The 13397-nt window shown below is 44.9% G+C and overlaps 1 protein-coding gene across 1 annotated transcript; it reads left to right on the forward strand.

Moving 5' to 3' along the window:
• The first annotated feature begins 3895 nt into the window (after positions 1-3895).
• On the forward strand, positions 3896-11213 carry LMO2 (LIM domain only 2). Its single transcript, XM_068399631.1, has 4 exons — positions 3896-4075; positions 4187-4364; positions 7630-7845; positions 10204-11213. Exons 1-4 carry the CDS (start codon positions 4069-4071, stop codon positions 10421-10423), a joined length of 621 nt encoding a protein of 206 aa, XP_068255732.1. The 5' UTR covers positions 3896-4068; the 3' UTR covers positions 10424-11213.
• The last annotated feature ends 2184 nt before the right edge of the window (positions 11214-13397 follow it).

Below are 13397 nucleotides of genomic sequence, written 5' to 3' on the forward strand. Positions count from 1 at the left end.
AGAACATAGCCCAAATTAGAGAAATCCTTATTCCTCTTTGCCACTTTTCATGATAATCATTCACCTTTAGTCACAGTCTTGACTTTTCTATCCCACAGAAAGTGTTAACAGAAAATCTAGGCCACTGTCACTGAGATTTAATTCTTGTATCTATGCAGAGAGTTCAATCTTCACAAACTGCATTTTAGGCAACCAGCATTACTGGCTATTAAGGGCAGCAAAGTTAATCTTACTGAACACAGATTTCTCTAAATAAGGGTGACCTGAAATTGTTCAATAGTATCCATAAGCTCTAGGGGGAATACAGCGAGGATATACTAAAGAAATAAAGGTAGGAGCAACCTGAGACTGAGTGGTGATGATGATGGTCCTGTGGCCTTGAAGGAGCTGAAAATACTGAGTGCAAGAGAGGTTGTTTCTTTGGAAACAGGCACATTGAGCTATTTCTTTACATGACACCACTCATAGAAATGATGCAGTTTTACATCAAATGTTCTCATTGAGGAATATATAGAAAAGTCCAGCCAACTTATTCCTGGCCCGTTATTCCAAGCACTGACTGTTAAATGCAGTTACTAACAGCGGGTTTGATCTCAGCCATGCTCCAAGAAATAGTCTATAGCGTGATCTATATTAATAAAAGTTAATTGAAACCAAAACTCGTCCCTCCGGATTTTCAATCAATGAACACACAAAAAAAAAGCTGCACTGAAAAGCACTGGAAAATACAGCTTCACAGAGAAAGGGACAATGGAAAGAAAAGCTCTCGCTAAAAATAGTGCTAGTCTTTTTGTCCCCGCGCAGGAAATGTCGGCACCACCAATTCTAGCGCTGAATAACGCTTTGTCTCTGGGAACGTTATTCAGTGGGAGGCAAAAGTAAATCAACAGCCAATTCTGCTGAGGGAAGTAAACATTTGCAGATGGGAAAATTGAGGCAAAAAGGTATTAAGGGACTCGGTCAAGGTGAAAAAAAGAAATCGCTCTTGATTACTGGTCATCTCTTCTGGTGGGACACAAGAGTCCTCAGCTGGAAATGTCAAATTTCACTGTTCAGAGCAAGAGTTTATTATATGTAAACCCAATAAATGAAAATTGAATTGTTCCAAAAGAGTTTATGTCTTTGATCCTCAAAGGTATTAGAAGATGCAGCTCTTGGTTAGCTTGCTGAGGACCTTCTTGCTGGGCTTTTCGCTGTGAATCCAGTGGGAACTGCCACTAAATGCCAGCACAGAAATGTGAAGAAAAGGTGCTTCCAGAAATGCCACTGGGGCAAAACACCCCCCAGCAGTCTGGCAGACACCCCTCAGGCCAGGACACTGCTTCTTGGCAGCTTCTGTTCGTCTTCTGCCACGCTAGCGCCTGCAAAGCCGTGTTTTGATTTAGTTTGAAACCCAGCCTGGTGCATGGTGTTGCCTTGTGCCTTTGCTGTGTGGTTTGTTCAAGGTACCCTGACAGCTTTAATCCTCACGCCGCATTTTCTGATTATTCTTTGTCTAGGCAGATCGAGTTCGAGCACTGTCCCATTAAACAAGAAATAACCTTGTAGTTTTGATTACAATTGTTTTTAGACGAGGAGGCAGATGGTGTCTGCAGGACCATGGAGCGATCCCAGCGCTATCACAAGTGCTGTGCTTAAACTTCTGCCTTTTTCTAGGAAAGTTCATTCTGGATCTGACTGAAAAGGATGACAATAAAACACAAACAAATTGTCCTCTTCAGCTTCTTTACTGCACTCTGTTTCACTGTTACTATGCAGAAAAGCTTTCTGCAGGTTAAGGGATTGATCTTGCAAAGCAGAGAGTGTTCTTGGTCTGTCCAGCAATGCATGTGTTCAACTATGAATATGAGAAATATCTCATTGGCTTCAGGGAGGTTATCTACTAGACCTGAGGTAGCCCGACCAAAGCAGGGAATATAGGGGTTGCAAAAGCTTAAAAACTCTGTTTTCCAATAATCCCTGGACACTGTGTATTGTAAATCCTCATTTTTACATTGTTTTTTAAAGGAATTACGTAATTCCTTATGTGCCAATGGAGACGTTTTTGTCCCTCAACAAAACTTTTGAACCAGCTGATGTCTTTTAGATAGACAAAGGGACAGAGGTCTTGAAGATATTAATTTCCTGTGAATTTTGGAAAATTAAATAGAAGGGAGGCAGCATGCCAGTATGTCTGTAGTGTGTGCACAACTGTGTCATCTGAAACCAGAAAATTTACCTGGCATTATGGAAGTGTTCACATTATGCCATCAGGAGCTATTCAGAATACGAATACCCCAATCATCAGGGCAATTTTGACTCAGAGTTTATTAAACCTTGAGACACAGAGCCAGGAGAAACCAAGCTCATAGAAATGTCTTTTAACATGTTGGAAGTCCTTATGCATGTTTTTGATCCACCTTTTAAATTTAATTTTTGATTTTTTAAGCCAACATAATGAAGTTCCTAGCAGATTTTTTTGTGGGGTGGGTGGGTGGTTCTTACAATATTATCTAATTATTTAATTATTCAGTCTTCCAGAAAGATTTACATTTTGCTTTTCTGATCACAGTGTAAATAAATAACAAATGAAATAGTCATCATATAATTCAGCCCTGTCTGCAAAACTTAACAAAAGAGCCTTTTCCTTTAACAGCAGTGACTGTCATGCTGTAATAGCTTAAAATACATCGGAGATAATGATTTTAAAGAATAAGATGTGTTCTAATGACCAGTGATGGCTCTAAAGTATTGCAAGAGCTTGGTTCAAAGCCCCTTGAAATGAATAACAGTCCTTCTGCTGACATTACTAATCTTTGAATCAGGCTCATTAATGTATTGCAGATATTATATCCCTAGCTGCCAAAAAGCTGCAAAAAATTAGACTGTGGTCATAAAAATAGACATCAAATACATTTCTGGGAATTAATATAGAAGTGAAGTATTTCTGCTCCTATTCACTAGGGCTTTATTATAGGCATTTTCTCACTGTTTTTAAAGGAATTAACAGAGCAAGCAGTTCATCTCATTCAGGACTCTGCCTCCAGCAACAGCCAGTATGTAATGCCACAGAGACTGGGAAATGCTCGAATTGCTGTAATAGTTTTCGCTCTGGCACTGTAAATCAGTCCTTTCCGGGATGTGCTGCGCTGCTGGAGAGGAGGAAGGGTGGGAGGGGAAATAGAGATCTTCAGGCAAGACTTTCCCATCTTTGGCTTCTCTGTGATTAATTACAGATCGATACTTCGTACTCTCGAGCTTTTATAGCTCATTAACATCAAACGGTGTCAAGATATAAATTTGTTATATCGCTTGCCAAGGACTAGGGGATGTCTAGAAGCCGACACCGGTAAATGTTCACTAGGGGATCTATGTGAGACACAATTTAGTTGACCGATTTGAATCCTAGGTAGAAAAATAATACTTAGGTCCTTTACCTGTGGATCTCAAAGTACCGTACAAAAATATGTGTGCGTGTGGGTGTGTGTGTATATATGTGAGAGAAGGAGAGGGAGACAAGAGAGACGGCGACTGTCGCTTTGGTCCTGTGCGGAGCTGAGAAGCAGCCAGTAATACGGAACCAGGCACTTATTTTTTTCCAGCCCTTGGGATCATTTTCAGGTTGCCTACCTACCTGAGCACCCCGTGTCCACCCGGAAAGTGTTATTAAACGCCCTTGTAATGTGAAAATGCAACGTCAGCTCCCAGCCCTGGCTCTGGGGAGCCCCAGCTCTGCCTCTTTAAGAAACCCACCGAGTCGTGATGCTGCTGTTTGTATTGCTAAATCCCCAGGAGTCCAGTTAAGAAATGGGCAGCTGTCTCTTTAAGTGTGATTTCCTTCTATTGTATTTGAATCGTGATCAGGAAAAAGGAAATGAAACCAGAGACCCGGGGCTGAGCCACGGAGGAATCGTAATAATAACGCTGCTGCTCTCCCCTTTCGCAGCACATCCACCCGGCTCCGGAGCATGTTCGGAGCTGCCCGGGCACCCAGCGTGAGCGGAGCCCCGGGAGCTCCGGGTTGAGGCAGCGGTGGCAGCCGAGGCGCCGCCGCCGCGGGCGCTGCCCCGCGGGAGGAGCGCGGCGGGGATGGGAGGTCAGAGCCGCGGGGCTGCGTGCGCGGCCGGGGCCCGGCGGAGCGGCGGCGGCGGCAGCGGCAGCCCCAGCCCATATTTCTTTCTCTCTCTCTCTCTCTTTGGTGTTGCAGGAGGAAATCCTGTGAATGTCATTGGGGGGCGGAGGGGGAACTCAGCTGGTGAGAAGGCTTCGAGAGCAGACAGCCTCTGCGGGGGCAGCGGGGGCAGATCCCACCACAGGCACGCTACAAAGGAGCAAGCCCTGCCAATGTCATCGGCCATCGAGAGGAAAAGCCTCGATCCTTCCGAGTAAGTGGCCTCTTTTTCTTCCCGGCTCCCCCCCAGCCCCATCTCTCTCTCCCCGTGAGCCTTTCCATGGCCACTCATCCTCCCCACCGGAGCCACTTGCCCGGCTCCGCCGCCACCGGCATTGTGTGCCCGGCAGCCCCCTTCCCGGCGGCGGGGACGGGGCTCGGCAGCAGCCCCCCCGCCGCTCCTTCCCCCCCGCCCCGCCTGGCCGTGCCGGCGGAGCCGCCAGCCGAGCCGAGCCGAGCCGAGCCGCCCCGGGGGCAGCGGGCACCGGCGGCCGGGCTGCCCCAGCCCCGAGCCTCCCCGGCTGCGGGCGGCGGCGGCCCCGGGCCCGTGGGGGGCTGGCGGTGGGGTGCAGGTTGATGAGAGCTCCCCAGGGTGTGGGAAGGAGCAGCCGGGAGCAGCCTCCGGGGGCAGAGAGGCGGCAACCCCCCGCCCCGGGCAGGGCATCTTCCACCCGCTCCTGCGACCCGGAGATGCTGGGAACGGCTCAGGGAGATGGAAAGCAGCACGTTTTCCAAATCTGAAGGTGTTTTTCATTTGGAGGGACCCTCTCTGCCCTATCTGTGACCTGCCCAACTCGCTGTAGCCGATTATAGTGAAAGGTCAGAGCTGTTATCTGGGGGTGCCCAACTTCCACATTTTCATCATGCAACTTTCAAGAGCTTGTATAAACTGCTTTGGTGGGGGCAGGGTGTTCTGCGAAGGGCACGTAGAAACATTTGATTGAAGGGACGCAGAAGAGAAGAATTTCCCTCCCTGGGTTTCCCACTCGGGGAAGGGACCGGCTCCCGTGTCCTGATCCCGGCTGTCGGGCTGGGCTCGGCAGCTGGCGGTGCAGGCATCCCACTGGCGAGCGGCGTGGTCACGCAGCAGAAACCCAGTCATGTCAGCCCTATACATGCTAATAGCTGCAGTTATGCTTGTCTGGGATCATGATAAGAGAGAAGAAAAAGATCATAAAATCTCCATTTTCAGATAACGCTTAAGACATTGCTCTTAGTAAACTTGAGTCATTTGTGGCTTGTTTCCTGTGAGATACTAAAAATGTCATCGCTTGAAGCCCCGAGTGAACACATGGGAACTGTTTCTTTTGGGGATTAAATCAATTCATTCCATGTCACATCTATGTTTTACATGTTACATTTTCTCTTATTTTCTACTGTTTTTTAAGAAACAATAATCCAGGCTCCTAGGTATATGACGTCCAGGTTTCAACTACAAAGTTTTAGTAAGCTTTATTTATTTACCTACCTTGTGTTCTAGGGACTTAAGTGCTGGCTTAGAAATCTATGGACATCAAAAAGCTAATGCATAAACCAGGAATTCTGTTCTGCGTAAACATCCGCCAGGCTGTTCCGGAGTTTAGGGCTTGCAGAGAGATCTGGCTTGTGATTCCCGAACACCCGTAAAATGAAATATTTTGGGATACATCTGAAGTTTCAAATAATGGATAATAAAGGATAATAATGTGCATTTCTTTCTGTTGGAAGGCTCTCAGAACTTGCCAAAAGTGGAGCCCACACGTTAGGAAAGGGAGTAGGGGGTCCAAAAGAATAAACTTTGCAAAACTAGGGCCTAATCACATATAGAGCTGCCCATGATTTTAACAAAAACTCACAGGACAGAGAGCTGGTAGGAGAGGGATGTTACGACACAACTTTCAGGGCACAGCAGTTTAAAGTTAGAAGAGTGAAAACCAGAACAGAATATAATCAGATAACATCTTAGGGCTCAGCTTGCCTACATAAAAACTGCAGAATCAGTTTCTCAGCCCAGAAGTTCTTGCCCAGTGGTCATTTCTCCCTGCTGAATAAAGTAATTTTTGCCCAGCAAACCGCTGACCTAGTAAATAAGCAGTAGGAATAGAAGTTTTTCCTGTTGCCTGCTGAAAACTGGGAGCAGCCTGATCCTTCTCTTATCAGCGTAGGTCTCCTCTGCCCTGACAGCCTGAGGGAGGACAGAACAGCGACAGAAACAAAGCGTTGAGGGACTCTGTGCTAGAGCGAGAACCCAATAACGTATGAAAAAATTTGAGGCTCCACTCCACCAGCACGTCGGTCATCAGCCAGCGAAGCATAAATGTGCAAACATTCGCCTGCCTTGCCGCTAGCCACAGGTTTAAAATTAAGCAAGCGCTTAAAGGATTGATCCAACAGTCTTTTTATTAACTTCCCTGGGGTCTGGATGAGGCACCACGTCACTGCAAACCTCGCAGAACTGAGCGCAGGCGCCTTTCTTTTCTTTTTTTGCTGATCTTTTTTTTTTTGGCAGAACTCTTAAAACCACACAAAAAGGCAAAGAAGTGAATTCCTTAAGAAAGTAGCTTTGAAGAACATTATTGCTTTATCCCCAGGTATTACCAGAACCATCCTAGGTTTCAGAGCTTTTTAAAAAAGGGAAAAAAGTACCGTGCATGAATAGTCAGTGCTAATATCACAATAAAGCTTCATGCCTCTCTTCGTGCAGGGATGGGTAAATCCCAAATAATTGTTTGAGTTTTGTTGGTATAGACCCATCCCGGGGGATTCATATCCTTAGCAGAAGGAAAAAAAGAAGTTCTGCAGTGAAATGAGGTAAAATTCTGGCTCTATTAAAAACAGCAGCAAAACTTAAACCAGTTGGGCAACAGCCTCATCTGTTGTATTTATTTATTTCATGCTGTTCAGAGAAATGACATCCCCAGACTTAAGTCTTCAAATTTACATTTCCCAACGGAAAGTTGACTGCATGTAAACCCCCTCAGGTGCCTTTTCTAGTCCTTTAGCCCTGGGTGAGGCAGAAATGCCCTTTGCTTCCAGCAGCCCTGCAGTCACAGCCTGCACGCTGAGGTTTACAATATGGGTTCATATATTTTTGGGGTTCATGCACAGATGCTTTATGGTGATGCTGGGGTTCTTCAGTGAGTTACAGGTAAATCCAGAGGTCGTCTGTGTTGATTAGGTCACTTAGAGTTGTTTATAGGTTAAATCTTAAAAATCTTATGGGAAAAAAAAAAACATTTTTTAATGGAAATGAAAGCATTGCTACGTGTTGTGGACAAAAGAGAATTATATGAAAATGTGAAGAATATAGTGAGAACTCCTGAAGTCCTGCTCCCTGTGATGTTAGAAGGATAAGTCATTGACTCCACTGGGAGAAAATTGAGTATGTAATCCCTGTTCTAACTTGACCAATCTTGTGTTTTGTTTTGCCTTCTCCTTCTCCTCATTTGGATGCTTTCAGAGTTCGTTTTCCTTCTCCAATGACTCTTTCGTTCCCTCAGGGAGCCGGTGGATGAAGTCCTCCAAATCCCCCCTTCACTGCTGACATGCGGCGGTTGCCAGCAGAACATCGGGGACCGCTATTTCCTGAAGGCCATCGACCAGTACTGGCACGAGGACTGCCTCAGCTGCGACCTGTGCGGGTGCAGGCTCGGAGAAGTGGGGAGACGGTTGTATTACAAACTGGGCAGAAAGCTCTGCAGAAGGGACTATCTCAGGTACGCAACCCACTCGTTCCACCCTCGCTCCCCTTCCTTCTGTCCTTTCAGCTTTGCTTAGACATTTAATTAGTACAGCTAGTGAACAAAGCTCCATGAAGGATTCATTTTTGATTACTCTCAAACCTAAAGCCTGACAGCGGTCACAGTTGTAAGGCAGCACTGTTTGCAAACTCAGATTCACAATGTGGGCTTATATATTTTTGGGGTTCATGCACAGATGCTTTATGGTAATGCTGGGATTCTTCAGTAAGTTACAGGTAAATCCAGAGGTCGTCTGTGTTGATTAGGTCATTTAGAGTTGTTTATAGGTTAAATCTTAAAAATCTTATTGGAAAAAAAAACCCATTTTTTAATGGAAATGAAAGCATTGCTACGTGTTGTGGACAAAAGAGAATTATTTGAAAATGTGAAGAATATAGTGAGAACTCCTGGGACTTTGGGGTTGTGGGCACCCATCAGTCCACACAGACATAACCTGATAGCTCCAGGGATTCTGGCAAGTAGGAATTGGGAAACGACGATGAATTTCAGCCAGCTGCCCCTGAGCTCACAATGAACCCGTTCCCCCGAATGCTTTTAAGAAGTTCTGTGCTTCTCCAAGCATCGCCTTGGAGCTGAAAGGTATAAAACCAGGTGTCAAGATCGGTGACTGATGAAAGATCATTTAGCTCTCTCATTTAAGAACACGGTATCCAAGGTAACTGAATTCCGTTCATTTTCCTGATGCAGTAATATCAGCTCTATAAGGGATTGGTAACAAAGGATTTTTATTTTTTTGATTACAATTAAAGTGTACTGATTTATGCTGTGCTGGTTGTGTACCGTTTCTTCTGATGGATCCTTAACGTTACAGGAGGTCTGTGGAACAGAATAGTGGTATTTGATATTTTTTCAGCTACCTTACCGAAGGCTAATTAAAATTAATTTGCCAATTAAATTAATACGCCAATAAAAGCTAACCCAAAATCTCAGTGGAGTTCCTAATTATGGTGTCCCTGAGCTTTACTGATGGGGGTTTTGCTAAGCAGAAACTAAGGACTGAGTTCTGCTAATGGGGCCGCTTGTAAATACTCTGCATGCACAACAGTCCAACAGTGATCCCGTGTTAGTTATATTTTCCAAATGCTTTTCATCTTAAAATGGAAGGAACAGAAAGTACGGCAATACACTTAATGTATTTTCTTGAAGTGAAATTCAACGGTTTTATTTATTTAATAATGCAACATATAATATCTTCCCTTATTGACGAAAAATTTGGCAACCTTTGCGTAACCTTAGCATTACTTTCGTTGGGCAGAAGGAAACAGTGACATCTCCTGGTAGATGAAAGAAATGATGTCTTTTCCCCTTAAAGATCTCTCTTAATTTAGTGGACATTCTTTTTCTGGTTCAGAAGATGATGTGAAGCAGGCACAGCACATGTAAGAGAAGTGTAGGAGGTGGAAAAACTCTTTTCAGAATTACTATGGAAACTCAGAAGTCAAAGTCAATAGACGTATACTTTGAACAAGTAATACGTAGTATTTCTCCCCCCTTTTAAGGAAAAAATAATAATATATTTCTGCTTATTTATTGGTGATTTGACTTACAAACTCTGTAGCCAGCAGCAGACTGCATGAAAGGCTGGTGTTCACCCGTAGCTGAGTACGTCGCACTGCTCCAGCTGAATGGTAGCACATGCTGTGAGGGGAGCACGTCTCTAGGGCAGTCATTAGAGGCTTCTTTTAATAGACAACACCATCATGATCTCAGCAGGGTTTTTCAATGTGGATTAAAGAGCGATCCAGATCATAACGTTGTTTGGGCTAGCATAGGTGTCTAGGAGGTCTTAGCATGTATCCTTCTGAAACCCAGCAGGAGCGACTTCATGGATGTTTGAGTTGGAAAGAATCTCCAGTGTGGAGTCAACGACAAGAGACACGGGAGTCTTAGACCGTGGCCTGTGTCAACTCCTTTCTGTAAACTACAATAGCGACAGCTGAAGATAGGCAAAATTTATCAGTGGAAAGGTAATTTCTATCAATCACAGAAGGATTAGCATGGCACAACTTTATGCCATGCTTTATCTGGGGAAACTTGACTCCTCCTGAAGCTGCTCAGCAATTCAGGATAAGGCCATTGATCAGAGAAGTCAATTTTATTGAAAATAGGTGAGGACCTTGGACTTTCTACTTCAATTTTTGGTATGGCAAAATTTAGAGTTCTGCTTGGCAGCTTTCCGTGTGACCTCTATGTAACTTGGCAATACTGTGACTAATGGATCAAGGCACTGATGTTGTGTTCTGGTTTTGATTTGGTTATTCCCATCTCCCTGGCAAAGGAACAATGCTTACTTCTCTGCTGTTGTTGTTTTAGGCTCTTTGGCCAAGATGGCCTCTGCGCCTCCTGCGACAAGCGAATCCGGGCTTACGAGATGACCATGCGGGTGAAGGACAAAGTGTATCACCTTGAATGCTTCAAATGTGCTGCCTGCCAGAAACATTTCTGTGTTGGGGACAGATACCTCCTCATCAACTCGGACATAGTATGTGAACAGGACATCTACGAGTGGACTAAGATAAATGGAATGATCTAGCAAAGACATGCCTCCATAGTCTCTAAAAGACATCTCACGGGCGACACCAATGCATAGCTGTAAAGGCAAGGAGATCATCACTTGAGCTATGGGCTTTGTCTGAAATGGGGGGAAAATACCACAGGCTTGGCCCTTTTCAGGCAGTGCTATGTAGAATCTAAACTACATACAGGTGGAGAAGGGAGACCGAAGCAATAGTAGATAGACTGACTTCTGTTCACAAAGGCGTATGGATGATAACTGACATCAGCCATGTACGCAAGAGTTGGGGAACAAACCCAACATGACAACAATTCTCATAACTGGAAAAAACAGTAGGGTCTTCTGTAAAGAGGTGTTATGACTTTGTCCCCTGCAGACTAGGATTGTGCAATTGAATTTTCTTTTCGTCTTGTTTTAGTTACTGAGTTTAGATGACAGCTCCTAATGTAGACATGAGGAAGAACACTGGAAGAAAAGGGCCATCACTTACATGGTCATTCTATACAGCCTTACACTTCGGGTAGGAGAGAAAGTGGGAAGAGGATGGGAGTTATTTTTGCATGGATTTTTTTTTTCTTTGAGAATGAACAGTGCATCCTCTAGTCCCAAACTCTTCTTTAAAAAAATCCTGCTGAATAGTTGGTGTCGGGCACTGCTGTTTCAAGATGAGATGTTCCACAGATCATTTCTATACAAAAATAAATCTAAAGAGTTGTTCAACTATTTTATTAACTTAGATTATATCGATAAAATATTTGTTGTGTGTAGTAAGACTCTGCAGCTTTAATAAAAATAACAGAAGAGTTGAGTGTTGTTATTTCTTTTTCTTGGAGTTGGGCTGGATTTTTTGTTTGTATTTATTATTTTATTTTTAATAGCAGGGTTTCTACACTTTGTCTACGACTGATGCCTGCTGGATCCACCTAAGACTGCATTTCAAAGCAGTAAGGTGAAAACACTGAGGTCTCACTAAGCCCTGTAGGGTTCTTCATGCTAAGGAGAAATTAGGTATGTTGCAGGAGAAATTAGTGTTGTGTAACACTGAGGCTCTTTGATGTTTGTGAGGATGTTTTGAGGCTGGTGGCCCACAGACAAATACATCTGGGTGTTACTTTGCTGCAAAGACAGAGCCTATCTGATCTCAGAGGAGATCATGTAAGATTAGGGTCTCCAAGAAAGGTAGCTCGTCCTGATTTTGCTCTGGATTATTGAATCCAGTACAATATCACTAGAGCAAATCAATACTTGCTAGTATTTAGAAAGAATTAAGTTCAGAGCCTTTCCTGCAAAGACTGTTGTCACTTGCTTCTTAAGGAAGTTTCTTAGCATTGTAGTAATACTAAGAACATGAGAAGTACCTGGTGAGGCAAAAGTGGACATTCGGTATCTTACCCCCACAGAGACACGTAGTGGGTGTTCAGGTAAGCAGGGAGTGACCTCCTCATGAAGCCTTTCCAGCTTGCAGGAAGGTCCAATGAGCTTTGTGCGAGCTTGCCTTCAGACCCCTCTGCCTAACACCAACCCCTAGACTCATTCTCTGTGAGTTTGCCTAATCCCTTTTTTTTTTGACTCTTTGGCCTCCATAAAGTCCCAAAGCAATGATTTTCCCAGTTTTCCCACTAAGTGCCATGTCCAGTCTTTTCTGAAACACCTCCAGAGATGGTGACTCCACCACCTCCCTGGGCAGCCCATTCCAATGGCTAATGACCCTTTCTGTAAAGAAATTCTTCCTGATGTCCAACCTGAACCTCCCCTGGTGAAGCTTGAGGCTGTGTCCTCTTGTCCTATCGCTAGTTGCCCGGGAGAAGGGGCCAACTCCCACTTCACTACAACCTCCCTTCAGGTAGTTGTAGACTGCACTAAGGTCACCTCTGAGCCTCCTCTTCTCCAGGCTAAACACCCCCAGCTCCCTCAGCCGTTCCTTGTAGGTCAGATCCTCCAGACCCTTCACCAGCTTGGTCGCCTTCCTCTGGACTCGCTCCAACACCTCAACATCTTTCTTGAAGTGCGGGGCCCAGAACTGAACACAGTACTCAAGGTGCGGCCTCACCAGTGCCGAGTACAGAGGGACGATCACTTCCCCAGACCGGCTGGCTACACTATTCCTAATAGAGGCCAGGATGCCATTGGCCTTCTTGGCCACCTGGGCACACTGCTGGCTCATGTTTAGCCCGCTGTCGATCAGCACCCCCAGGTCTCTTTCCACCGGTCCGCTTTCTAACCACTCTTCCCCCAGCCTGTAGAGCTGCATGGGGTTGTTGTGGCCGAAATTTTGCATTTTACAATGGATATTCTGAGAGCTCTTTTTTCTTTTCGTGCTTTTGTTGTCACAACAAGCGTTGGGGACAAAACCTTTAAAACTTATCACCAGTGAAATTGGAAACTCTACATAATGAGATCATGCTTGAAAAGTATATTTTGAGGGCTCTGTGATTTAGCTCTTCCCAAGGGATATGCTGACCTCTGGAGGCCACAGGCAGCTGGTTAGAATTATGATTCTTAGCCTAAAATGTATCCATGCCAGCACAGGCAAGAAAGGTGTGTACCCAAGGACAATACAGCTATCATCTCTCTTCCTCCTCCGTGGCTCCTTGAAAATATTTGGGCTAGCTAGAAGCAAAGTCTCAATATCCCTGTTAGTTTACACAGCTTGGTGGATGTATCCAGGATGCTAATGCAGGGTGGATGCGCACAACCGTTCTTCAGGTGGGTGCGTGGGAGCGCGTACACACAGTGAGATCTGCATCACCAGACAAGGTAGTCAAGAGCTGTGTGGCAGACACCTTGAAAGCTTTCCAGGCCATCATGACCTGCCATGTCATTGTGATGTCCCTCTCAGGGCCCTTCTTCTTTCTCCCCCTCTCCTTTACCTTCAAAAATATACCTCGATAGCACTAGTGTACGAGCAGGGCAGAGGAGTGCTTACACGTTCATGAACATCTACTAGTTCATGGCAAGAAAATTTTGCAGATGACGGCAATCAGCTATAAAA

The sequence above is a fragment of the Nyctibius grandis genome, chromosome 4, assembly GCF_013368605.1.
Source record: "Nyctibius grandis isolate bNycGra1 chromosome 4, bNycGra1.pri, whole genome shotgun sequence".
Taxonomy (NCBI): Eukaryota; Metazoa; Chordata; class Aves; order Nyctibiiformes; family Nyctibiidae; genus Nyctibius; species Nyctibius grandis.

What these genes read in the sequence shown, in the direction of transcription:
- LMO2 (XM_068399631.1), top strand. An exon ending in AAAAGCCTCGATCCTTCCGA is followed by an intron (nt 4,365 to 7,629) that starts GTAAGTGGCCTC and finishes TCGTTCCCTCAG; the next exon opens with GGAGCCGGTGGATGAAGTCC. An exon ending in TGCAGAAGGGACTATCTCAG is followed by an intron (nt 7,846 to 10,203) that starts GTACGCAACCCA and finishes TTGTTGTTTTAG; the next exon opens with GCTCTTTGGCCAAGATGGCC.